Below are 27,794 nucleotides of genomic sequence, written 5' to 3'. Positions count from 1 at the left end.
ATCTCGAATGTCCTTAATATATCACAGTAATTATATCCTTAATTACTAGACTCCAAATCGTTATGCGAAATAAAAATAATCTACCTACAGCATCCACTATGATAAATTTAAACTCTCTCCTTTCGCTTCCACCAATTAAATTATTCTGATTTTATTCGAGTCAATCGTTCGTTTCTTCATCAAATTGTTTTTCTACCAGTGTGTCACTTTGCGGCCAAAGGACGAATTTGAAAAAATAAGAGACGGATGACTGTAGGTCAGTGTTCTCGACCTGTGTGCCACGAAAGATTGTCAAATGTGTCGCAAGGGTTTTTGACAGATAATTCTTTGAAAAAAATTTGGATGAGTTTTGGCTTCCTGTCAAAAATTAGCCTGAAAGCTATTAAAATTCTTCTGCCTTTTGCATCTTCATTGTTCTGTGCATTTGGATTTTCAGCATTGACAGAAATCAAGTCCAAAATGCGAACTTTTCTGGCGACTTCGGAACCTCGTTTTGATTTAATTTGTTCAAGAAAACAGGCTCAGTCCTCTCATTGAATAAATATTGTAATTAAATATTTTGTTTTTTTTTTGTATCATACAACTTTTACATTTTTTATATTCAGGTGTGTGGCAAATAATTCCAGATATTTTTAGTGTGCCGTCAACCACAAAAGGTTGAGAAACACTGCTGTAGGTACTCAAAATATTCAAACTCGCCGAATCCAATTGCTATGATTAGAATTCGTAGGATCAAACACTCCGTTAGAAAGTTCGTTCGGTTAACAGAAGGTTCAGCTGTCGGAGTGCAGCGATATAACGATTGTCTGAATAGGGTACCACGGTGTTCCCTGCGGAATTTCCCATCAGGATGGGAACGTCTTAGGCAAAAGATACCATTTCCGTTCGCGCAATAATGACGACCAACTATATAATACTGCCAACACGCTACGTGCAACCCGTGCGCGCATCGCGAGACATGTTTTCCCTATAATGTCGTGCGGATATTCGAGCGGCGAACGTCCCAGAATCCCCCCGTATAGATTGCTCGATGGGTATTCGCTGGAAACGTTACATGAATATTTAACAAACGCTCGGTAACGACGCGACCGATATAATATACGAAATTATAGGAGAAATTTCGGCGCATGGGAACGCCGGTGCACCTACAAGGCGATACTAAAACGGTGTTCCCTTAAAAGCATCCGAGGAACGAGCCACCATTCCGTATAAGATTTAATCTTCTTCTCTAAACATCAACGGTAAACCGACGATAAAAATCTCTCGCAACTTTTAGCAATTTTTATTAAACTAATCAGCTTCAAACAAATATTTTTTTAACGAAAACTGTTGAAAGTATGAGTTTCAAATTTTTTGGGTTGTGAAAAATGGTGCATTGTGCGTAACCAGTGAATCACTGGCTTTCAGAGATTTTTCCAACGGGAACTGGTGAATGTAACAATTCTAAATTTTTTAGTCCGTAAATGCATATTCTCGGAACGTGCAGTATTTTTCAAGCAAATATATCGATTGAATCAAAAGTTATAGTGTTTCTACGAAAGTGGAACTGGTGGACGATATACGGAAAATTCTAGAATACCGATCGTTGGCAGAAAATTTAGAAAAATATGAGGCGTTTAAAAAATTCAGCCGAGATATCCCGTTAAACGTCGCCAAATTTTCATGAGAAATAGTTTCATTTCGTTAGCTTACATTTTCGTGGATCAGCGTATGAAATATTTTCTGCGTTGACTCGTTTCCCGATCGACTGTAGAATGACCGTTTCTGCAACTATTTAGTATCTTAGCGAGCAATTTTCTCCGAGATTAACCAGCGAATATAATAGATGTTACGTCTCGTTCGAACATTTTCGAATTACCGAGGCATAATATCGAGCGCAATTCCGTCGAACGTGAGGGAACGTGGGACGAAGTCGCGGCTATTAAAACTCGGACTACTTGGCGCTCGGTGGCTCGAGGAAACAAACGGTATTGCAAACAATTACCGAGTCCGTCGGCGAATCACAGGGAATATTCAGTTAAGTATAATCCCGAGGAAGCGGTATTTTAAAAGTTTCGCTCGGGTCCCGAGCGACTGCAGAGCCGACCCTGACTGTTTTAATGAGATGTTTATAACTGTATTTAAGTGCATAAACAAGCTACCGTTTTCGTAGTTACTTTTCCACGATGTCTGCTCTTCCGTTCCTTTAACGCTGCGGTTTTTCAGTCTTCCTTTTGTGCAACCTGAAAACGGGACACTCCGCAGCTTGAAATTTCACTAATAAATCCTCAATTTTAAACTGGGAAAAAAGTAATAATTCTTCGTTTAGAATTCCCGAAGTTGCACCGCGGTGTTAATGCCATCTTGTTTAAACAAGAAAAGTTGTTCTGGATGCAGACGAGTAATTTTTACGTCGGACACAGATAGCATTTTAACCATTGGTTAATAATTATATAATTTAACAATACTGAAGGCAAATTGCTGCTCAACCATGAGCATCAACGCGTATCACACTATTCTCGCAGTATATCTCGCGAACTGAAAATATTCTCGAGCCACTTCGGTGAAAGAATTTCGCGAAATTCACGTGCCAGCGATTTCGAACGTCGAACGCAAATGTCGGGAAATTGTTTGCCCCTCGCGAGAGTGTTCAAGTAAAACTTAGAAAATCACCGGGAAAATTTTAATTAAACGACTCTCGAGCTCACAGCCGAACGTCAATTTCGCAAAATGAATGCCTCCGAACGGTCGGGACGCGGTGATACACCGTCGAGATATGTAAATGATCGTTTAATCGCGGAGTCTTATCAAGAGAAAACCGCCCCCAGAAAATTCTCTCTGTGGTATTTACATTAAAATGTACATTAAAATTTCTACATCCCCAGATATGCAAATGCTGTCGGGTGATGTAGGTGACCCACGAATCCAGGCGCAATGGGAACTCTTATCGCCGCTTCATCGGCCTCGTTTTAACAGGACAATCTTTGTAATCGCGGGAAAAATCGCGAAATTGCATGGCTCCTTAAAACTGGAGAACCGACCGACCACCTGACACAGAATAAGCTGCACGAAATCGAAAGAAACTTTGCGACATGCAAAGGATGCTACAATAGGATGGTCAAAATAATTGTATGGGTCCGCGATGCGAAGCAACGAACATTGGAAAATAGTTTCGGCGTACCCTGGTACAAAGTACGTCTCGTAAGAGGACGAACCAAATTCGATTCAGCGCTTCGAAGAGTGCCAAAAAGTTTTTCGCCGAGACAGTTTCAGTTTCGCGGAGATTTACGGAGAAAAGATGGGGACGCGCATTAATCCTGTGAGGCGATATACCGTTTTATAGCTCGTAAAATTCGCGAAGGGACTCGTAAGAAGGTTTTGAACGGTGGTGAGGTGGCGCGACGCGGCGGCAGTGCTTCAGATAAAATCATAACTGCCCGCTTTAAATCGGGTTACGCCTTTTGCGAGACGGGGTGCCTGTCTGCATTCAGAGTACACTCGAAGATGCCCAGACACGTGAACTCAGCATTGTAAAGTAGCCGACGCGAAGCGTCCCGGTTAAAAGTCCGAAGCCTCGTAAAATCGAAAGGAAATCAGGGGCGACCCTGTTTCTTCCGGTCGTCAATAGTCTACGATCTGAAAAACTTTCCTCTCTCTCCTCTTACAAGTCCGCGCTCCTCGTAATACGATTCTCGTGAACCTCGTATCTCGTGTACGGGAGTTTATGCTTCCCGTAGACGCGACGCGATTTTCATTCAATCGCTCTCTCGCGCCCGCGAAACTGCTTTACCGATCGAAAACGCGGTGGAATTGCACTCCAACCCTTCGAGGACAAATTATTCTTATCAAATTGTCTCAGACAAATTATTCTTATCGAATTGTCTCAGACAAATTATGCTGAATCCAGCATTTTCTCCTTCACTTGAATGTTATATCCATTGTTGCTCTTTGATTCAAATAACCTTGTTTCGCTGGGAAATGCGGATTTCATGCATTTATGACAAAAATGGGCACATCAAATGCAAAATACGAAGATTTACAGATTCTCAAAATACTATCCTGTAGTTTCCAACTCTATAAAATGATTAAGAAAGAGAGAAATATCTGTGTAGCACAGGAGACAATTATCCGCAGTCTAGACACATTAGTCTAGAAATTCTCCGTTTCGTAACATGAAATGTTAGTTAGCAGATTTTTCAAGAATTCAACGTTTATCCGGAATTATCGAGAATTATTTTAAGCGAGTATAGGGTTTTCTCAGTTATTTTTCTACGAGAATTCTCAGCATTTTTGACGATGAAGCGTTTATAGCAAAGTGGCGGAGGCTTCCGACGCGACAGATCTAATATTCCTCGTGTATAAGGAGCTCTAATATCAAGAAGTGTTACAGGAGAGCGGCTAAGGAAAAGAATGAAGGATAACGCGAGCAACCGTGAATTCTCCGGAACGAGTCACTTCCTATCGTTAACGAATACTTCGCCGGGTCTCGTAATGAGCTCGTTATCTCCCTTGGAACGCTTATTAATTGCTTACCTTGGTGAATTAGAAGAAAAATAGTGAACCGAGAAAAGGTTTCGTACTACGATCTCTTTTGTTGCATTAATTGAAATTGAAATAGTATTTTCGCTCGGCTGACACTCTTTTCCGGCCGGTACATGCGTCAAGAGTTTCTAATTTATAACAAATTAATAGACTAATATAGGCACTGGTAAAGGGGATAATTGATATTAATATTAACGGTCACGGTACGCGGCTTTTACGAAATTTTCTTGTGGAATTGGGACGCGCAAACTATTTACGGAATAATGCTTGCGGTTCGAAGTTGAATTAAAATGTAATCATGCATGGTAGCTTGCAATTTTCGTGCCGTAACTGTGAAATAAATTATTCTGTATTATGTATAGCAATAATTTGAATTAAAAAATAAAGTAGAACGTTGTTAGAACTCATAAAAATCCTCCTGTTGTTTTACTAAATATTTTCTGGATCCATTGAAAAGATACTATTTTGTATCGATTTGATCGGTCTTCAAAACTTTAATCGAACGTAATGAACCTTTGAACGATTCAAATTTGGAACAGTAAAATATTCAAGAAAGTTCAGCGATCCTTTTACGAGCAAAATACCGATAGCAGCTTCTATAAAAAAGCCAAAAACATTCAAATTTGCAGTGACATTTTTCTAAAATATGTATATGCGCTGAAATTAAACATTTTTGACTATGAACATGTGTTCTTGTTCTATCTTTCAATGTTTGGGGGTTGTTTGGAATTCTTAAACAACAGGAAAAATGGCTTAGAAAATCGAGAAGATATAAAAAGGCTACTTCGACGCGAAGAAAGTTTATAGCAAAATTGCTGGTGAACTTGTTCCACTCTTCATCCTTCGACTTTCCACTGTAGTCTGACGCTCTCTACCCGCAAATGGGTGGCAGCCTTCGTAGACCCTCGGTCATTCGACGAAATTACGGACGGAAAGGACGGAGAATAGAGAGACGATCAATTAGAAAAGTTAAATTACTTCGTGAAATAAATTATTTACTAATCCATGGTTTCCCGAACTAATCCTTCCCGTCGGTTTCGAAACGCAGAATACGATAAACCCTCGTTCCCAACCAACCCTTGCTTTTTAAGAGGCCTGGCGAGATAAGGGTATTAAGATTTCGAAACTGAAATGCTCGTCTGCGAGTTCCCTGTGAATTGAAGTTTTCGCGAAGCTTTGCTGACGGGATCGCTGCAATTGGGAAATGAGAAACTGGCAAATTGCAAACATTTTGTTTCTCCAAACGTTCGTACTCGTGATTCTAGTGATTTTCGTACATAAATTGTCCATTTTCCTACTTTTCCCACCAATTCTTAATCGTCAAAAGTAGAAAATTTTCGTTTAAACATCACTGGAAGAATAATAGTTATGAAATCATGTAATTCCATTACATCTTTAAGAATGTTCCAATTAAAAATCAAACAACAATTTTCCGCAACGCAACAGCCCAAATACAGCACGAAATTCCTGGAAAGCATAATCTAGCATCGTGAAATCGCGTCGTAAATTCCAAGCGAAACGGAAGTACAGTAATTTTCTTTCGCAGACGAGGTTTCCGGGTGCCCGGAGTCTCGGCGATCGATTTCTTTCGTCGATTAATGGATGAACCGGCAAACACTGGCCGCTTCCCGTTCGGGACTGGAATACTTAAGTGGGGGTTCCCTCGGTTTCAGTAGTGTTTACCTTGCCGGTTTCCGGGCTTTTAATCGTTTCAATGTTTTCGCGGCTTAATCGTTCGCGACGGACGAACACTTCGCTTCGCCGAAACATGTCGGACCTTCCCTCCGGCCATTTTCCTTTTCGTGCGAGCCGCGATTTTCGCTAGAATTTCGTTCCTCGGGTCTCACGTGAACGTAATGAAATTATACAGACACGGAGAAGATCTTCATACGTGATTCCATCCCCTAACGATTAGCAGAAGCAACCCCTCTGGCTTTACAATAACCTGTACGAACATCTTCTTCGAATATTAATAAATAGACAGCGGATTTTATGTATTTATAACAAAAAGGAAAAGGTTTAATTTGAGACAGTGAAAACATTGGAAGATTTTAAGAAAACTGTTATATTATATCCAACCTATTAACCGTATTAACACTAACCTACCGAACCTCAAAAGTAAAGTGTTCCCTTATAAAAATGAGAAGATTGGTTCTTGTTTGTACGGCTCCGAACTTTTTTGGGAAGCTAGAGCAATTAGTTTACTAAAGGATGTGAAAAGAAATTTTTTAAAAAATTACAATTGATCGGATTTGTTGAAAAAAACACTACTATTTTACTATTTTTTCTACAACTCGGATCAATTGCAATTTTTGAAAAAATTTCTTTTCACATCCTGTAGTAAACTAATTGCTCTAGCTTCCCAAAAAGGTTCAAATCGTATAGTACAATATTAAAAAAGTTTTCGTCTTCTTTAGAGCGGTTTTAAACTTTTGTCCGCTACTGTATCTATGCAATCGTTTCTTATGGGGGAATCAGTTTTATTACTTTTCTAATCGCAAAATAAAAAACCTGGAACCAGTCATTTTGACCGGTGTTGGTATGTTTAATGTTAAGAAAGAAAATCAATTTCTATTTCACTCCATTTGGTTGCCATTGATGTAGAACATTTATTAATAATCTTCTGAAGTCTTCAACTTCGAGCTGCGAAATTTTGACACCGATTACATTAAGCCGGCAATTCGAAAAAGATGAAAAAATAAATGCATTCAAAGGCAGGCACCACCGAGTCGATTAAAATCGCTCCCACTGAAACGGAGCTCGCGAAAAAATGATTTAGTGTTCCGAACAACAAGCGCAAGTATAGCGAACGCTGGTTAATATTTATACCCGACTACGGCTAGAATAAATATTTATTCGGGAGCATGAAATTCGCGCGCGTGGGTCGAATCATTAATATTTACACAGAATAAAAAGCGTCACGGGGTAGATTGAATTTCGGAAATATATCGGAGGCGTCCTTGGGAAACTGTACAACAGCCTGGAGCTGATTTCGAAGCGCGGCGAGCGTAACGTGCACACATATATCAAACACAGAATGCGAAAGAGAGAGAGAGAGAGAGACTCGACTCGACTCGGAAATGCAGCGAGTTGTTCCGGCGAATATGAAGCGTCCGCCCGGCCCGGTCGCCAGGTTGGTGTCAGTTGCCGTCGGGAAAGAGGTGGCGAATTCAAGGGGAAACGAAGCCGGGAAGAATAAATAATGAGGCTCGTTAACCGTGAGTTCTCGACGTGACTCTTCATCGCGGAAATTGGCCCCGTTGTCATGGAACCGCAATTACAGCGTTCCCGAACGAAACCGAGCGAAGACGCTTTAAATCTGGGATTAGAGGATCTCCAAAGATACTTTCGAAGACAATCGGTTCCGAGACAAAAGTGATTTGTAAGCAAGAAAATGTTGAATACGTATCGTTGAGTATTATGGGTGGGCATCCTTGAGGGTGTTAGGGGAAAGAGGAATTGAGGATTCTTCACAATTTTATTTCATTAATATTCCACTGATATTAACACGTTCTCCACCAACGTCACACACATGTAAGCGGGCGTTTACAATGAAGCATTATTGATTTATGCATCAGGACCAGGGTGCTCCATTGGAAAACTTGTAAAAAGATGTAAATTTGTAGAAACATTTGCAGTTTGGTTCCCGACAGTCTCGCAATCGAGTTCTCGCTACACCCGTCTGACTAATTCAAGCTTATACTACTTGCTTCTCTAAAATACGCTGTGCGGACTGTAGAATATTTTCGACACACTGCGATCATTTTTATTATAAAATATTTCCTACGCTTCTGTACTAAAAATTCTCATAGTTTCGAGGAAAGTTTGGCCATTGTGTCGTCTACGAGAGTAACGAGTAAACCAGGGACGAAAAAGTCGAAACACAAACTAGAAGTTTCACGACTCACCATTTAATAGTCTCATAGGAATGCATTAAGATTCATTTATGGTTCTTGTTATATTGTTCTTGAGCAGACTGTGCGCTAGTGGGCGAAGTTTGTCGAGCACGGAGCATAAAGACAATGAATTTCTGGTTAAAGAACACGCGGAATCTTCTTTCGAAGACAAACGTACTTGGGAATGATCAAACCTGAGCTGAATGATTATTTAATCAGTAAATCTACATAAGAATGAATGAGCAATGTAGACTAAATAATTTCTGCAACGTTGGAACCGCTATTATTTTTTAATGGAACAGCAAGCCAATATAATAACGAACTAGGGGCAGTTAGGAGTAGCTCGTCAACTAATAAATAAATAATAATGTAACTAAAAGATTGAAGAAATATTCAATATTCTGGAAATAGTTACCACAGTAGCACGCTTCCGATAGTTGAAAGTAGCCTGGTCATATTTAAACTGAAGCCGCGCGTTATAAGGTCGGGCACACGGCACACTGAATAATGCAGCGCACGCCTAACCGCTATGAATTCACATCAAACAAAATGGGGGCCCTCCCGCGGTCGCTCGTTTCTTCCCGGCATTTTTCGTTTCTTTTTTTCCTGGCATCCACGAGACGCCCCGAACGACACTGTAAAAGCTAGTCTCGCGTGTTCCCGCCGTTTTTATCGGTGAAACAGATGCCCGATAATTCCTTTCGATGCGTCCAAGAGGGAACGGTAAAAAATATGATTTTCTTTTTCTCATTCGAAAACGTCAGCTGCAGAACGGAAAACGGGAACCTGACGGTTACGCTCCGCGCGATCAACAATCCGTCAACGAGACGCGGTGACGGTTTTGATTCGCGTGCAAAAACTAGTGTTTCTATTCAAATCGATTAAAACTTCTAAGGTAAAATCGTGACATAAAAAGTCACAAAATATTGGGAGATTATTAAAGCAGAATTGGCTGCTGTAACATTTTTTTATTCTATAAACACCTCCGGAAGAATTTTTTTATTGTAAAGAAACGAGTAATTTTCAATCGAGATTGTCGAATATTTTAACGCTGTACATGTAAAAATGCTACCTCATCCACTCTACAAGTTGCCGTTTTTCTTTCTCCGTGAAAAGCAAGACATTCAACATACTGTACAGTTTTCACAACTTTACAAAAACGCTACCTCATCCACTCTTAAATGAACTATTTATTTATTCCCCCATGCGAAAGGAAACATTCGACACTGTACATTTTCCACAACTTCATTAAACCGACCAACGACTACGATCTATCGCAAAAACACAATGTGATACACTATGAAATTTTTGATCTATTCCTTCAGACGAAACGAGTCTCATTCAACACTGTACATTTTCCACACATTCCCAAAAACCAGCAAGTACAGTACCCATCCCCACGAAAAGTTGCTCTCTCTCAGTTTGTGCTCAAAACGAAACAAGATGTCACGATCAATTTACACTCGCCGCTCCTCTCGATTCCCCAGCATCAACTTCGAAAACTGAAATTCTTCTGGTAGATCTTTCGAGAGTTTCTTATCCAGATTCCGTCCGTTGCGCGCCGACTTTATCAAAGTTTCCACACAATCGTCGGAGTAAAGTTCCGTTCGGCCCCGCTCTGACACCACAGCTCAACATTTCCCATCCGGAACGACTTCTGTACGCCGGGACACGAAAGAACGCTCCGTAGCAGCAGGCGTGTAACGTCCGAAAGTAAATAAACGAAGTAAATAAAAACCCTCGGAAATCTCGCCGAACGATGATCGCCGTACGCAAACACGTTTGTCAACGTTGTCCGTCCTGTCAATGGCGTCCCTTTCATTTTCTTCGACCCTTGTGTCGGTAACACATTCACTGGAAACGATTTTTCCGGTCGTGGAAGACAATCAAATTTTATTCTGGGTTTTTCTCGTTAGCTTGGCAGAGTATTAAACTGATCATTGTACATTACTTTAAAAAATAAGAAGAAAGAAATATATTTGTTGAATAATTCTTCATAAAAATGCATCTTAAAATCTCAATTATCGTAGATTAGAAATATTAGAACTCGTCATTGAATGAACGGTATCGAACAGTACATAATTTAATGTATACCTATGCGTATGATTAGTATAATTGATCGCGGGTTATTGACACAAAGGCGAGATCGGAAACGGCGAGGCAAGGGACAGGATTTACCGTCGGTTTCTGCACTCCTCGATCCCGAAACGGCGAACGACGCGAACGGTAAATCACTCGGCTCGCGTCCGCTGCAGGAGACTCGGGTGCCACCGCGCCTCCGCTTCAAAATTGAAGTAAAAATTCCACGAACACGAGACACGTGATTATTTAAGCTATCGTGCATGATGAATGGACCTCTTCCTCTCACTCTCTCTCTCTCTTCGGAAGCAATGGAGAGCAGACGATTTTGGATTCGGAACACGACGGCCTTCGCCAGCGCTGCTGCCCCGGATCCCCGCCATTCTTCTCCAGAACGTCGAGGGATTTCGTCCTTCCTTTCCCGTTTTTTTTTTCTTTGTTCAGTTGTCTTGTTTTCTGGACAGTGTTTCTTAAACAGTTCTCTGTCTGGTTTGTTTCTTTTTCGTTTTGAAATAATGGCGAGCGGTAGGAACGATACACTAAGAGAAGTCTGTCTGATTTGTTTCAGGTCCTGCCGCCTTGGAAATCGGCCACGGAGGGCAGCATGTCCTTCAAAATTAGAACGAACGAGCCTAATGGATTAATCATGTATAGTCGCAGCGGTGCACACACCAGAGTAAGTGATTTTAATTTTTTTTTTAAAGATCCTGTCTGGTTTTTGGAGGCATTGTTAAGTATTGGTAGACATCATGTTGATCACGATGAACTAATTCTATGAACATGTTTTATATATTGTATAATATAAAAATTTATTCTAATAATCTCATTTCTGTATAGAGTGGGCCACGAAAGTATTCGAACGCCCTTTAAAACAGAATAACATTTTTATAATTTGTACCAAACGACCTGATCTTTTATAATCAATTAGAAGCATTGGTTTACGAAATGATATGCAAGAAAATTTTCCAAAAATTATAATTTAAAAGGTTACATGCAAAAATAAAAAAGGCATTTTTTAAAACTTTTTTATTTGGGCCCTTAGTGAAAATTTAAAATGTATGTTTTGTAGATCTGTGTTAGTTATACACATATTGAAAATTTCATCGAAATTATTCATTATTCATTGATCTTGCTAACAATCGGGAAATTAATTTTTGTTGGACATAGAAACTCCCTAATTACTTTTGTGAAACTCTACGGCACCGTCTCTGCAAGTTTATGGCAATTTTTGGAACACAGTTACGCCACGGTGACGAGCTCCAAATTCATTTTCGCTGCTCGTTTTCAGTCTTCCAGTTCTCTCTCTCTCTCTCTCTCTCTCTCTCTCTCTCTCTCTCTGTTTCGCGCGCACGGTTATCTCGATTTAACAATAACCGCCGCGTAATTCCCACAATTATATTTCAGCGTACAGCAGGCGAGCATTAAAATCGCGAATAATCAAGGCCGTGCGGCACGAAACGGCGCGAAATAAATCGAAAAGTTGCGAAAACCCGGTGAAACGACGCGACGGCATGGCACAGCGCGCGGACTTGTTGCAAACGGTAGTTCGTGCGAGTTCCTCATTAACGGAATCCCATGAGTAAATGCTTCTCTGGATTGTGTTTTGTGTCTGCAGCAGGTGATTCTATCTCGCATAACGCGTAGGATAATGTATATTATTATAAATTACGGTAACCGTATTATAGATCACCGCCAGGATTACTGTCAATTTTTGTTTACACTTTAGCTTCTCGTAAAACAAACTTCTCCCTCTTTAGGTCTTCCGGGCACTTAAAAACGGTTATTAAAATTTATTAAAAATGTCAAGATTTCGTTGAAGAACTTTATTAAAGAACTACATTAAAAGTTCAAGATTTATCAAAACGCTGCTGTGAATCGAATGTTTATATATTTTTATTTTAAAGTAATACGTGTATAAAAAAAGGAAATTCTATTCGTGTATCATTTAATGAGTTGTTTTAAATTTGTGTGACCTGTTAGGGCATTCGTATAGCACTCGACGAATTAAATTTATTTTGAAAAAGCTTGTTCAATGTTACTTGTAATGATGAGTTAAAATATTGTGTTTGCACCTGCAGCAAGACCTGTTCGCCTTCGAAATCTTCGATGGACACCTATACCTTCACGCAGATCTTGGAAGCGGTCCTGTCAAGGTGAAACCATCGAAAGGACGAGTCGATGATGGCATGTGGCATAATGTGGCGTTTCGTCGAACCAAAAGGGAAGGTTGGGTCACGGTTGACAAGGGGACAGTCGAGTTTCGCACACCAGGTAGGCAAATTCACATTTCTGCGAACCAATTTCACGAAACAAATGAAACTCCTATTCCTGCGGTAACTGTTCCGATAATAAAACCACCGACGAGATGCTATCAAAGACGCGCCAAAAGTGGACGGTCCAGTCAATGGTCAGTCACTAGTCACACTGGTTGGTCAATGGTCAGAGTGCCCAAGGTATTCTGGTAATTAAATTTTGTGTATAAACTACAAAATTGAACACGGCACGGATGAGGAACACAAAAGACGTAACACTGTCTGGTGAAAAATGCAATCGCTCTCGCGCTAGGCTAATTGAATCGCTCTGATCGCTCTTATCGCGCTTGACTCCTTCGCTCGCAATTGTCGCACTTGCTCTGTTTCAAATGGTTCGCTCGCGTTCTCGATACTCTCTCATTCATACATCTAAACATACGTACACATACATTAAGCACACACCCTAGGTCAGTGTTTCCCAAAGTGTGGTATGCGTACCCCTGGTGGTACAGGAAGAGCTTGAAGGGGGTACGCACTGATCCTAGTGCAACAATCCTGGTGCAACAGCAGTCTAGTGTTGTGTACAAAGTGTGCTACTTAATACCGATTATTCTTAACGGGGGTACTCACAAGGGAAGGACCCCAAGTGTCCGACTTCGATTTTGATAATTTTTTGTGAGATGATGGTATATGGATCCCTAATTATGTATGCAAAATATTATGTGTAGTTACTCAATAGTTTGAAAGATATAAACAATTAAAGTTTCATACCTTGTCTTTTCGAAGTTCCATTGTTTATATCTTTAAAACTATTGAGTAACTACACCTAATATTTTGCAGACATAATTAGGGATCCATATACCATCATCTCACAAAATATTATCAAAATTGAAAATGGATTCTTGGGGTCCCTCCCTTGTCAATCTTACGACAGTTATACAGGGAGTCCCAAAATTCCTTCAACAGCCGGAAATGGGAGGTTCCTGAGATCATTTGAAGCAATATTTTCCTTTGCAAAAATGTTATACGCGGCTTTGTTTAGGAGTTATTAACGAAAAACATGGACCAATCAGAGCGCGACCTAGACGCGAGTTGGCACAGTAGTCATGGCGCGCCAACTGTCTATTGGCCGACTGTGCCAACTCGCGTCTAGGTCGCGCTGTGATTGGTCCGTGTTTTTCGTTAATAACTCCTAAACAAAGCCGCGTATAACATTATTGCAAAGGAAAATATTGCTTCAAATGATCACAGGAACTTCCCATTTCCGGCTGTTGAAGGAATTTTGGGACACCCTGTAGAAGGGGTACACAGATATCGAAATTTTGGGAAACACTGCCCTAGGTCGTTGTTGGCACCGCTTTTTATCTCAACCGTTAGGTAACAACTCGCGATCGGCGGTTCCGCAACCAAAACATGTTACGGACGCCGATCACTTTTCACGGATCGTACACATCAAACATACATCCACACATCGAACATACACGCGTTTAGATGGTTTCGAAATACAAACCCACAGTATAATATCAGAGTTTTTTTTTTTATTTACACTAAACCTCCACGAGGGGTCAAATGACCCATTTTAGATTTGTTATTTGACAATTATTGAGATTGTAGATGTGTTTTCATGGGAATTGATTGAATACATTTCTTGAAAAATCGCACAAAATATAAATGAATTTAATCTTGTTATTTTTATAACACCATACACATTAGTCACTAACATGACAAGAATAGCTTCGAATCTAGGGTTGACAATAAGGTGGAACATTTCTGAATACAACTCTAAAGGTGCAAACAGTTAAGGAATTTATGGATATAAAGTAAATGGCAATTTCGGGGTTAAATTGCATAAGATTAAACTCCATGTCTAATTGTACACAATACTATCTCCATAAGTTGGTACCTGCAGAAAATTTAAAACGTGCAGTTGAGGGGTATCATTACGAAAGTTGGACAAACCAATGGACTCGTTATAGTTCACAGGAGGAGACACGTTGCAAAATTCTCCCACCCCGTGAGCGAATCACGTGTCACGTTTACGACGATTCATTCACAATGCTTAACATTCTTGCCACACAACGCTCTAAATTCAGCTGCGCAGCGACATAAACGATGAAGTAGGAAAAACGCGAGAGGTCGAGGAGCCAGCCATTCATAATTTACAGTCACACACCCGGGGACACTTATCTGCACCCGTGGCTAACCGTTTCATGTGTGAAACATAATAAATCCAGCCCCACAGCATTTTTTTATACATTCTTGTAGTTTTATTACTACCGCATATACTGTAGAAGTGCTTCTATTGTCGACATAAATACCTCAACAATTATCAGAAAGGATTAAAACACAAAATACTCTCACGAAATAATAATAAAAATAGACTGCGCGGATTTTATGCATTTCTAACAGCAATTAATAGTCGAAACGGAAAGCAGTGAAATCTTTAATCAACCTAATCAATATTTATTTACCTCCAATTGTTGCAACCGATACACAAGATTTTTATTTTACATAAAAATCCGCAGTCTACACACATGTAAAATTTCTACAACAATCAAGATGAAGACAGAAATTTCGGTAAAAATCAGTCAACTCGATAATTGCAGAAAAGTTTCGACAATATCTGCAGCAGAAAAATATTCAGAACGTACGGTGAGAGTCTCGTAAGTCAATCGAAACTGAACAGCTTAGAAACTTTCTGGTATTGCCATCAACCGGGGCAAATGTAGCGAGAGAGCGAGAGAGAGAAAATGAAAAAGAACGGTACAGATTACCGTTGGAGGGTCTCGCGGCTTTATTAAACCGATAAATAAATAAAAGCTCGGAAGTTTTCAATGGTGGCCGGGGGCCACTAGCTGGCTCGAGTTCTCCATTGACCGGGGGACAAATAATGCCGGCCGAAATCACTTTCTCGGGTTTCCCGTTTTCTATAATCTGTCTTCCTTTCGAATTCTGTCGGCGTGCGCGCACGTTCGGTTCAATAGCGTTAAATTCTAACGTCGAGTGATTTTTCCAGCGACCGTTTTTATCCGCGGGGGCTATTTTACGATGCCGGAGGTTTACGGTTCCACGAAAAACATACGCATATCTCGCGGATTTTATAGGTCTGACAAGTTATTTCGTATTAGCGCGCGAGCGTTATTGCCGGGTAAATTTCGACGCGATAAAAGGTGTTTCAGTGAAATTAGATTGGCGGCAATTCCCCAGGAATTTGTAGAAAACCTCCGGTATGATGGACCGGACATTTCAATTTCAAGTTTGTCTTGAAACTTCTTCTTTCAACGATCGAAACACGCGTGTCGATATAATGTGACCAGTTCATTTTTAGTTTTACCATTTAGTCCACTGCAACGTTCTGTTAGATTTACTGAAACAGTTCTGCTATCATAGGTCCAATCTTTTCTTATATTGTACAGCATGGCTCGAAGTGGCTTGTAAAATTATTTTAGTACACCTTTTATTCGATTCCTTTTGCTGAGCTTTTCAAGTGCGTATTTTTATAGAAAAATCTAGAATTCTTTTAGAAAGGAGAAACAAATTTTGCAAGACCCCTGGAGAATTCACGAAAAGACAAACGCTAGTTCTAACACGTAATTTTTATTATAATTTTCATGATTGATGTAGAAGTAATTTATTATTAGATAGAAGTAATTTATTTTAATTATTATGATTGAAGTAGAAACTCCCCATCGTCTCCTAGGAAACCACCTTCGTAACTTCAACAATTAAAAAATGCAATCTGAACAAAATCAAATTGTTTACAGTATTAAAAAGAGGCCACATATCTCTGTCAAAACGACAGCATTTCCACGTCTCTGATTAAGGATTAAATAAGTGAAAAATCGAAGGATTACTAGCAAAAGAAGAATGGTAAAAAATAGTGTAAACACTTTTGTTAAAAAACCAACAACGAGAATCCGGAAGGACGCGCCGCGCCAGGTGCTAGCAGAGTAATAATTTCGCGTTAACAAGAATCAGTGATGCGACCAGCAAAAGAAACTTACAGCATCATGGGGATTTGTGTACCTACTATATCCTGGCGAAACTTTCGCGTATCCCATCGTGGTCAGCCGAATTACACGGACAGTTAATTTGGCAGTGAAACTTGCCTTTGAAACCGGACCCTTCTGCAATTTCAGCCTCAAAACTCTATATTCCGATACTCTGTATCGCTTCAGTAGAACGAGCTTGCGCAAATTCTTGAACTGCGAACACTTGCTGCAAGCGAACAGCTCCGTTAACGCGTTAAAAAATCGTTGACCACTTTCTAAAAACGGGCGGCACGTAAGTGGTAATCTCCTTTCGCTCTTGAACGAGAACCGAAATTCGTTAACCGCGGAATGTTGATTAAGCCCCCGCCACGGTGGGAGGCGAATCAATTAAATCAACGTCGACGCGAATCGCCGCGGCTTAAACCGCGATTAGAAATAAGCCAATAAAATAATCTCCTCTGCTGGCAAACAAAAAAACCGAAATAAAAAACAAACGGTCGCGGAAACCGCTCATGGGTTGTATGAGTGGACTTTTGCGGCGTGCTGTAAGTCAAACGGACTGATTTAATGGCGGCGGATCTATTCGAAAACACGCTGATCTAGCCAGTTGCGAGTGTGCAATCGGGACCGGCACCGCACACGGTGTACTTTAGCTTGTAATTCGCTTCGCGGCTCCGACTATGTACAAATTTCCATGAGTTTTCGCGTGCGGCCGCTCCGCACCCGCTTCGGATCGATTACCCGGGATAATGCCATTGTAATAATGTTTGCTCGCAGTCGCAGTCGCGGCGAGCAACCGTATTTTTTCCTGTGAAACGACAAAAAAATATTAATCCGACCGATTAATCATTGATTCCCGCCGGGGACCGGAAATTGTACCGTACGCGACCGTAACATCGATCGTTTCGCGCACGGCCACGCTATTAACGCTAAACCTATGGCTGCCGGTTGAATAATCGCTTTCAGATATTTTTTATTTTATTATTCGGCCGATCTCCGAATTATGGAGGAATTTTTTGATGATTTATGAAATCGGAATAAATGCAATTTCGTTAATAGACTGCGGATCTTTATGCAATTTCACATTTCACGGATTATTTCCTGTTAATTGAATTAAGAACGAAATTTCTTTCGTCGATTAGAAGACTCTGTAGATAGATGGTTTTTTCTGTTTCATAAACTCGAATATGTAATATAATAAATGCATAAAGATCCTCTAATTTACGATGAAAATTGTTCGAATGAACGCGTTCTCGTCGTTAGTATAGTACAAAGCAGCATGCCCACCAGTCACAATTTCTGCTCGGCAATTTCGCCGTCAAATTCCAAAATTTGCACAATCTTGACATCGAGAGCGAATGCGTTTCGTTACCGCGGAAAATGTAGCAATATCGCGGAGCATAGTGCATCATACCCAGCCCGAGGTGAGACATCTAATTAACGGAAAGGTGCCCCGTAAAATCCAGCGATTACTTTCCACGATACTCCGTGGAATAAAGTTGTCCGGTATAAATTTGATCTGCGAAATTATGACAGCGCGCTCGCGAAATCAAGCGTGTTCCGGCTGCCGAAATCCTCTTCCACGCTCGAGGCTCTCTTGTCGTAGGTAACAATTTCCGAAGAAAAAAGCTCTCTTCATCGTCGAAAGAGCTTCATCGTCCCCGCAGTTCGTCGACTCTAATCTCTTTTCCCCTTTTGCTTTCGTGTCTCTCGCGCTATTTCTATGCTTCCATGGTTCGTCCGATGCTGTCTTCTGTCCATTTTACCCCTCCCGTCGCTTGCTCCTCGGGAAAAATAAGATTTATCTTGCGAGAGCTAGCTCCTCAGGCTACTCCTTCTTTGCCTCACCACCAAGAAACACTGTGGTCCCTTCGAGCGAAACCCGTTCTTTCGAGATTGTTTTTTGTTTATCGTGTCTAGTGGTTTGCAGGAACGTGGTCCGGCATGAATAAATTTTCTACGGCGGAGACTTTTTGATATTCCCACGTTGCTTTACGTTAATGGTCGAGGAAAATGGAATTGGCCTTTTGATGCTGTTTCTAGGACTGTTTTGTTTAATTCATGAACAGAGGCAGGGTTCGCGTGTAAGAGATGTAGGAGCAAGTGATTCTTGTAAATTTGTTTCTTGGAGACTTTTGGCAATTTTGAGGAACAATAGCTGTAATATCAAGTGATTTTTAAAAATATTTTCAAGTGATTCTTGTAAATTTGTTTCTTGGAGACTATTGGAAATTTTGAGGAACAATAGCTGTAACATCAAGTGATTTTTAACAATATTTTCCATGATATTGTAGATGGTAAATTTGTAGATATTGCTTTGTTAAATTTAAGGGAGGATCAACAGGTATGAAGACAAGTGATTTTTATGAATTTTTCTCCAGACAACTATTAATACTATTAACATTTTTATAAATTGCATTCGTCTACTTATTAATAGAACAGAGTGCAATCGCGTCACCTGCCATGTTCTGCGGGTAAGCCCTTATTTGCGTGACATGTAGCGCCTGTCGTAGTCATGCGAACGTGAAAAATTAATCATTTTCTTAACTTCGGATAGTTCACGCTTCGCTTATTCCAACTTTAAAAATAACAACGAATCGAACGTGTTTCGGCGCGTAGAAGAAAGTTGTCAATTTATTATTGACACAAGACAAGAAGAAAAATTTTCTGAAACTCTCTTCTATGGACGATTTAGTTCGTAGGATTTGTAGAATTAAATGAGAGAAATTTGGAACATTTCAATGGCGTTCTTTTTCTAGACATTCAAACGAAATGGCGCACTATTAGAGATCGAGTTAGCAGGAAATATTTGCGAGAATTGTTGCCGGAGAACGCGTCTTAGATACAACAATAGTTAGGTCGCCTATCGCGGTTCCGTTTTCGAGGGGCGGCCGGGGGGGGGGAGCGGCATGGCACCGGAAATAAACGTTTCGAGGATCTCTGTTGTTATCTTCGTGCACGTACCCCTGAAATACGCGGTCTCCCAGGCTCGTGAAATAACGCCGTTCCGGTCGGTACTCGGCAAAAAGATTAGAGAACGATTAGGCACGCTCGCTGGAAAGGGTTGCGCGAAGAGGGACCATTATTTTCATCAGGCACGTCATCCCACCGAACGCAGTAGTAGGGTAATTCGAGCCCGCGCCGCGCCGCTCGAAAATTCGCGGCCCGTACAACACGCCGCGCCGTTTCGAGCGAAATTTAGTTTTCTACCAGGAAAAAAATTGCGCACGGGATAATAGACTTTAAGCGAGTCCCGCGACTTTTTAATTAACGTTGAATAACGGGTCTCATCAACGTTCTACGGCCACGCTACGCCGACCGCCACGGCGAATAATTACCGATAGTTTGAGCGCACTCTACCACTCAGACCAATCTCGCGGCGAGTGTCCCGCTGAAAGTCCAATTGCGACCGCCGCGCCGCGCCGGAAACTGGAATTTTTCTGGAAATAAAAGACCGCCGGAAATGCTGCCGATTATTGCCGAAATAATCGGCGAACGACGTTGCGAAATGCGCTGCGCGATCGATATTGCACCGCGCCGTTCGCTATGATATGCGTTTGCCGCGTCCGTTTTACCGTTTATACTGTAATAATTTCCTAAGAAATGATCGTACGACAATAAAGGCTCTAATTTCATCATCCATCGTTCGTTTTATTCGAAAACGTTTATCTCGACGTAAGGGAAGAGAAACTGGAGACGCGATTTTTCTCGTAAATGCTATACATACATTGAAACGTCTCTGAAAACTCCGACAAATTTTTCTCGTGACTGAAACCACTGCAGATTTAAAAAGTTCAAGCTCGAAAAGTGATACACCAAGAATGTTTTTAAATAGGACGCATTTTATACTTTATCCGAGGATGAATGCGAGTCACGACAGGCCCGGCAGCTATAAATAATCGATCATTAAAAATACATCAACTGTATCGGTGAATGATAGACCGGCAACGAATTTCACGCGTCATGAATCGGTCGAGACGCGGAAGAAAGCGTAAGCGTATGAATTACGCGGACATCGATTTATCATCTACCATTCTGCATTTGTCACTGAAACGTCCCGATATCGCTTACGAAACTCGATTAGGAGAGTCGGGAAGAGCGTGGAGAGTGAGGGAGAAAGAGAAAAAGAAAAAAAGGGAGAAGTAGTATGACAAGAGAGAGTGGTATTCGTTACACCCATAGATAAGCTCCGCTGCATTTGATCTATGTCGAGTACCTACTACGGGAAACTACGGTCAGAACGGTGAAACTCTCATCTTTTCAGGGAAACGGGGTAAAAGTTACTACATAGATTGTAGATGGTACGGTTTTTTCACTGTGTCGACGCTGAAATATGTTTTTTAGAATTATTAGCATCCTGAGATCCTAATTCGTTATGTCCCGATCGCGTCGAATATTTAACATATTAGATTATACATTCCGTTCAATCTATTCGATTATTCATGGGACGGAAACGTATCAAATTCAATAAAACATTCAGACCTACTGAAATTGTAATCATTTCGACAGACAACGAATAGATATTACGAGATCCTTACAGAGAACGTATGATTTTAATTGAAAACGTTTTGCACGATCACACACCAAATTATTAGAATAATTACATTACAATCTCGAAGGTAAATTTCGTTTGTTATTTAATAAAAGCTGTGTTACAGCTCATCATCCATATAATTAAATTTAATGTAACGTAAATGAAACATGTTTTCCCATCGAAATTGCATTGTTATATTAAATTCACTTTGCAAATTTTCAGAAATCATGTTAGTGCTATTTTTGCATTTGAGAATTTGCAGACAGAAATTACATGTGTGTGATTAAATAAATGAAACAAAATTTAAAATGATATAAGTCGAATGGATATTTGAACATTAAATAATATAAGAAAGAAACTTGCAAGACAGAGATTAAAAATAAATAATTTCCAATTTCCAGGTGATTCTACGGAACTAGACTTGGATGGATTGCTATATATAGGGGGTGTGGGCGCACCCTTCGCACCCCTAACGTTGCCGCCAGTATTGTGGACAGGTACCCTGAGACAGGGTTATGTCGGCTGCATGAGAGAGCTTGTCATAGACGGCTTGCCGATCGATATAGCCGGATATGCTCAACAACAAGACTCTGGTAAGAGAATGGAAACAATTTTCTAGCGAAAACTGCAATTCAACATTTTCCTAAACCGCAAACCATCCCCTAGGAAAATTAAAAATAATCTCACTTAAAAGTAAATGGCAACAAGTCACTTCAAATAATAATGAACACGTAATTGACTAAACTATAATTCTGAGGGAATCCATTGCTACATATAATAGCTATAGTACAACAAAAATTATTTGTGGCTCGTCCTAATATTTCACAAGAATGATTCACAGTGTATTTTACCTCGATTTATAAATTCAAAGTAAAAATATGTTAAAAATCTAGAACACTGCAGATTTAAAAGTGTTACACTGTACTTGGCTACAAGAAGTATATGTAAATATATAAAAGTCGATAAACAGAAAGTGTGATTTGTCCAGAATGGATTTTTTTGAACGTTGCACTAATGTAGTGGTATTACTGTAGAATATTTACTATGTCCGCTGAACGAGGCGATGTCTGCCAGTGTTCATAGTAATAACCGGTTGACGATCAGTACGAACCATATTCGACGTAATGTAACACGCAAAATATTAATAGAGTTACATGCACGCTGCAACACACGAACTTCCCGTTTGCTGTATTCTTGTCCCTACATCATTTATGAAATGTGGCGTGTTTGCTATACAGCGTTGCTGCAATAGCTTAATTAATTTATTATGTCAATTTAGACGGTACATCGTGAGTTTACAATTACGTTTAAAATGGAACGCGAACGCAGAAGCGACCGCGTAAAGCGGAGGTTTCGCACAGCCGTACAATGGATAGATTTGCGTGTACACAGAGCTTAAGTTTTAATAATTTATTCACCGTGTAATGAATTTATATGAAGAACTGTGCAATAGAGATATGCACACGTAGCTTGGAAAAGAATAATCGATATCGTGACGCGAAGTTACATGGCCGTCTACAACACTTGTAATTTCAAAATGAGTATAGTCTGTTCGTCGAAAAAAGAAATTTATAAGTGGATAGTTATAAAAGATGCACAAATAAACTTAATAAATGTCCATTGTATTCCTATAATTCATAGATTATGTGTGTGAAGTCAGATAAATAATTATTATTACCATTAATAAACCTGAGAATTTTTCCTTTAAAAAGCAGGCAGTAGCTTAAACAATTTATTTATCATGCAGTGAATTCATATCAGAAATTGTGATAAAAATATTGTACGAAGAAGAGTAATATTTACTGTATACTGATTTAAATAATTTATTTATCGTGTATTGGATTTGTATGAAAGATTGAGAGAAAAATATCATTTGAGAAAGAATTTGATAACGGGTCGTGCGGCCGAACTGATATCGTACGATAAGAAGCGTGGTTTTCAAGTACGTTTAAACAAGTGTGGTATAAACAATGTGTTTAATTTATAGTGTCGTGAATGTATATAAAAATTGTGATACGAATATAGCTTGAAAAAGAAGAATTAATAACATAAAACCGAGTCACACTTGGTCGTACACTTAGAACAGTTATGTGAAGGTGTAAACATTTTTTTAAAATGTTGTTAACTATTATTTCTTACGTAAAATATGTTTACGTGGATTGAGGATGTGAAATTAGCCAAAAAAAATCATTTTTACGAAAAAAAAGATTTTCGCTGCGGACAGGATTCGAACCTGTGCGGGTATAACCCATCAGATTTCGAGTCTGACTCCTTAACCACTCGGACACCACAGCTTGTGACAGACTGTGCCTTTAAATTTCACTTCAACCACTCTCCGACTTCGTTACATAGAATATTGTTTCTAATACTATACTACTTTATAAATGATCGTATCGTATTGCACAATTATGATACGAAAAATATTATTTAGTAATCGGTATTATCACTAGAAATGCAATATCGAGCATAAATTTCAATTACACGTCACTTACGACAATTGGAAATTGATCTTTATTTAATTCATATCATTTAAAGAAACTAAAAAATGAACATTATTTAACTTACATCATTTACAGAAATTCGAGATGAAACTTTATTTAATTGAAACCTAAATTAGAAACTCAATGTACAAAAAATGGAAACGAAAGATTATCTAGATTCTAAAACTAGTTTGCCTCGCCACAAATAAATTCGGAAACCGATGCAATTTAACGATAAATTGCACTGTATCCAATTTGAACTGCTCACAGGTGATATACGAGTACACGCGAAACCCATGCCGCGGTGCGACCATAAGTTTATTCGCTGGTTTTTTTGGTCGGACTCTTATGCATAGCATTATGAACGATGAAATGCATGGAATCCGTTTCCCGGGGACAGAAATGTTTTCCTCGGGAGGACCACAAATTTTTGCAAAAGGAAGGAATGCCGTTCCTGAACGGATGAAAGACTTGAACCGGAAACACTTGTCACTGTCTACGTAATTTCGTTTCTCTGGACAATTTTGCAGGCGCTGTCAGACCAGCTTGTCCTTCTCACCAGCCCCACTGTCCCTCGGAGCCCTGTATGCACGGCGGCCTTTGTGTCGAGGGGTGGAACAGGTTCCATTGCGATTGTACCGGAACACCCTTCACCGGTCCTACATGCGGAAAAGGTAAGACCGAGTTTTCCTTCTGGCTTCCATTTTACGGGATTTTTCCGGCCAATCGAACTGTCCCCTCCACGAAGACATTCATGCACGTTGCCTCGCGATGCAATAATTTGAAACAATTCAATATTCATGAATCTCTGCGGTCGAAGACCAGTTTACTCTCGTTGTTTATAACATGTTCACCTACAAGAACTCTATCGATATACTTTTTAATAGTTTAAGAGTCAAATATCGACCCCCAAATCGAAATAACGAACCTAGAACATGAACTCTTCGCACTTGGAGATTTTTTTTAAGTCACTATATTTATCGTTTGTGGAAACTACTTATGTAAATTAATCACTTTTGATCTACTAATCGTAAAGATTTACTGTATTTGTTAATTATAAAAGGAAGTTGGCATGGAATTCTATTGGTACAGATTTTATGAAATAGGAATTTTAGATCTTTTTAGATCCCCACAACATATAATTTTTTTTATGATTTTCTGTTTTGTGTATTACAGATGCATCGACACTGCATCTAAACGGAACGCAACAGATGACGGCGCTGATGCCAGAGGATTCGAAAACACAGGCTGAAGAACTCAGTCTGCGTTTCAAAACCACTAAGCCACAAGGGCTGCTGTTGGCAACGAGTCTGGAAAATAGTCCTGATAGATTGCAAATCTACCTGGACATGGGCAAAGCGAAGATGCTGATCCACATCGGGGATAAGGAAAAGGTGAGTCTAATTTTAATGAAGCAATTTACTAGTAATTTCTCATTTTTTTATAAGAAAACTCAAATCGCCAAAATTTAAATATTCAGCAGCTCTCACGAATATCCCTGTTGAATATTGGATATACATTCTGTATGAAATGGGATTATGTATCGAACATTTGACTAATAGCCCTGTCGTGAAGAAAAAAAGAAACCGAATATCGGAAAATGTATGGAGCCAACATTTTTAATATTATTCTATCGCTATTATTAAATTCTTTTCAACCCTTATCGAACAGCTGATTTTAATCCCTTGGCAGCAGAAGGCTTAAAAAATTCATCGACTCGGTAGGAATCGATGTTAAACGAGTTTGTTGAGAGAGAACGATGATCAAATTTAATTCTGAAAGTGGGTAGCGTGGAAAGGTAAAAGATACTAGAGCTCGAAATAAAACAGACGTTGAAGATTTTGCCGGGGTGATCCGTTTATTTCGATATAGAAAACGATACTGACTGTACACAGCACAATACAAAGAAAAAAAACGCTTACATGGATTAACATACGCATACATTTAAAGTACAGGTGACGCGTAAACACAAACAGAAAGCGCGGGACACGTTGAGCGTAGTATTCGTGCAACGCTCATGCGCACGAGTGAGGTAGCAAGGTCTCTGCTAGAGCTAGAGGCATGAACGTAAACCAGAATTGCACTTCCAAAAAATTCACATTAAACGTCTGCTACTAAACGAGAAAAAATGCAGGAAAACATTTTAGCGTCCTTGAAATTTATCAAAGAAAAATTAAATTTTGTTCATCGGGTCATTAAGAAACAGCTCTGAACAAATTAAGCGAGTTACTACACGTTCAAATTTCGCTGCGAAAATCTACTCAAGGCTGAAAAGGAAAATATTTCGCATGGAACGGTAAAAAATTCAGCAAAAACAGCATTTTATGAGGGCGTTTAAATAATGAAACGGACCAGTGGCGCAATGGCGCGGCGACGCGATTTTAAACCGAGCGCGGGCGTCCGCGATTCGCGAAACACCGGTACCCGTGAAATATTTAAATAACGAACGTGTAACAAGGTCGAGCGGGCAAGTGATAATCCTATCGCCAAAATAATTCCAGGATCAACACTTTTTCCGCTCGGATTACCAGCGTGTTGTCCGTGGCTAATCGTAAACGTAAAGAGCATTAACCTGGGCCGTTCCCGGGCCGCCGCCGGCGCGGCGCGGCGTGATAACGCATGAAATTCTGTGCGACCTTGCGCAACAATCATAATTCATCGATCCTGCGAGGCTGCTTCCAGCGGGATGGAATAAATTGCCTGTAAAAATTCAAATCGAACGGAAATAGTGGCAACCGATGGAGTCCCGTGGTTGTAATTCATGGCGGATCTTTGGGATTCCGGTTCTTCAACGGAAAGTGCTCTCGCTGGAGACGAGCGAAACGTTCACATCCCGTCTCTCTCTTCCTCTCTCTCTTTCTCTCTGTGTATAGTCGTTCTGTCGACGAATAATATTCGCGTAATACGTCGACGCCACGACGACGTTTCAATATTCCACCTTACAACCCGCTCCGCTGCGGAAATTATTGTTACGGGCGACGAATTTTTATTTAACATTGCCGCCTCCTACGTGTCTCCCCTCTCCAGAGCACGGACGTAAAATTCTCCAATAAAATCGTACGACGTGTCCTCGTTGAACTATGTCTGCTTTTAGCATGCATACATATGTATAATATAATAATGTATGCACAAAGTGCGAGTCGTCTTGAATGGAGATTGAGTCGATTTTTTTAATATTTGCACTGATTTTTTGATATTCTGTCATACATTCTCTTTTTGGCGATGGAGGGTGGGCACGTCTGTGTATACACTGTATACGGTTCCATAAAAAAAAAACCAAACCATGCAAAATCTATAGAAAATAAAAATTTTCTGTATCAATTGCAAAAGTTCTTCCCTTTTTCATTGACTTCAACGGACAAATAGACTGCGGATTTTATGCATTTATGACAAAAATGAGTACATACATACAATTTAACTCTGCGGACATGTTAAAAAATATTTAAGGCCATCAATGTATTAGTTTCAGCTCAACAAGATAATTAAAAGAAGAATTGAATTTTTATTTGGGGGCTGTGTCCTGCAATCAATGCAAACATTTTCTATTTTGCATAAAGATCCGCAGTCTAGTTATAAATGCATAGAGATCCACAGTCTAATAATGACGTAAATTCCGAGGCACTCTATATTACATGTTTAAATATTGCAAGAAAATTAACAGAGCAAGATCTTCAACAACAACTTGTTACTCAAACGTGTCAGTAAAGAAGCTGCGAAAATATTAGAAAAATTCCAACGAATATGCGATTGAAGTGATCACGAGAAAAAATACACTTTCATGTAATCCTGCACACACTCAGCAAATTTCTATTTTACATAAGGAACCGCAGTGTAATTACGTACAGGTACAGAAAACGATAGTTGTTTGCCTGGTATCTTCAAACTACTTAGTTTGGCATATACGCAGACAGTTTCGAAAGCGGTCGATGCAAAGTTGAAGCGCTCAGCAGTCATTATTTAATCAATACAGACTGCCTCCTTGGTTCATTTTACCGAGATCCCACGTAGGTACGCGCTACGTTTCGTTACACACCCACACT

The 27,794-nt window shown here is 39.9% G+C and overlaps 1 protein-coding gene and 1 non-coding gene across 5 annotated transcripts in view; one reads left to right on the top strand and one right to left on the bottom strand.

Moving 5' to 3' along the window:
• Nucleotides 1–27,794, top strand: part of Nrx-1 (neurexin 1) — a 381,802-nt gene that overhangs the window by 263,485 nt on the left and 90,523 nt on the right. For all 4 annotated transcript variants that reach the window (XM_076433098.1, XM_076433096.1, XM_076433095.1 and 1 more), the window contains 5 exons: nt 11,065–11,172; nt 12,575–12,767; nt 21,676–21,867; nt 24,285–24,428; nt 24,931–25,148. In XM_076433098.1, the coding sequence (XP_076289213.1) occupies nt 11,065–11,172; nt 12,575–12,767; nt 21,676–21,867; nt 24,285–24,428; nt 24,931–25,148 (855 nt within the window). The remainder of the gene's footprint in view (nt 1–11,064; nt 11,173–12,574; nt 12,768–21,675; nt 21,868–24,284; nt 24,429–24,930; nt 25,149–27,794) is intronic.
• Nucleotides 23,487–23,568, bottom strand: Trnas-cga (transfer RNA serine (anticodon CGA)). Its single transcript has one exon. It is a non-coding gene; the product is annotated as a tRNA-Ser (tRNA).

This window comes from Lasioglossum baleicum, chromosome 11 (assembly GCF_051020765.1).
Source record: "Lasioglossum baleicum chromosome 11, iyLasBale1, whole genome shotgun sequence".
Lineage (NCBI taxonomy): Eukaryota > Metazoa > Arthropoda > Insecta > Hymenoptera > Halictidae > Lasioglossum > Lasioglossum baleicum.
This window is presented reverse-complemented; position numbering and strand designations above follow the sequence as displayed.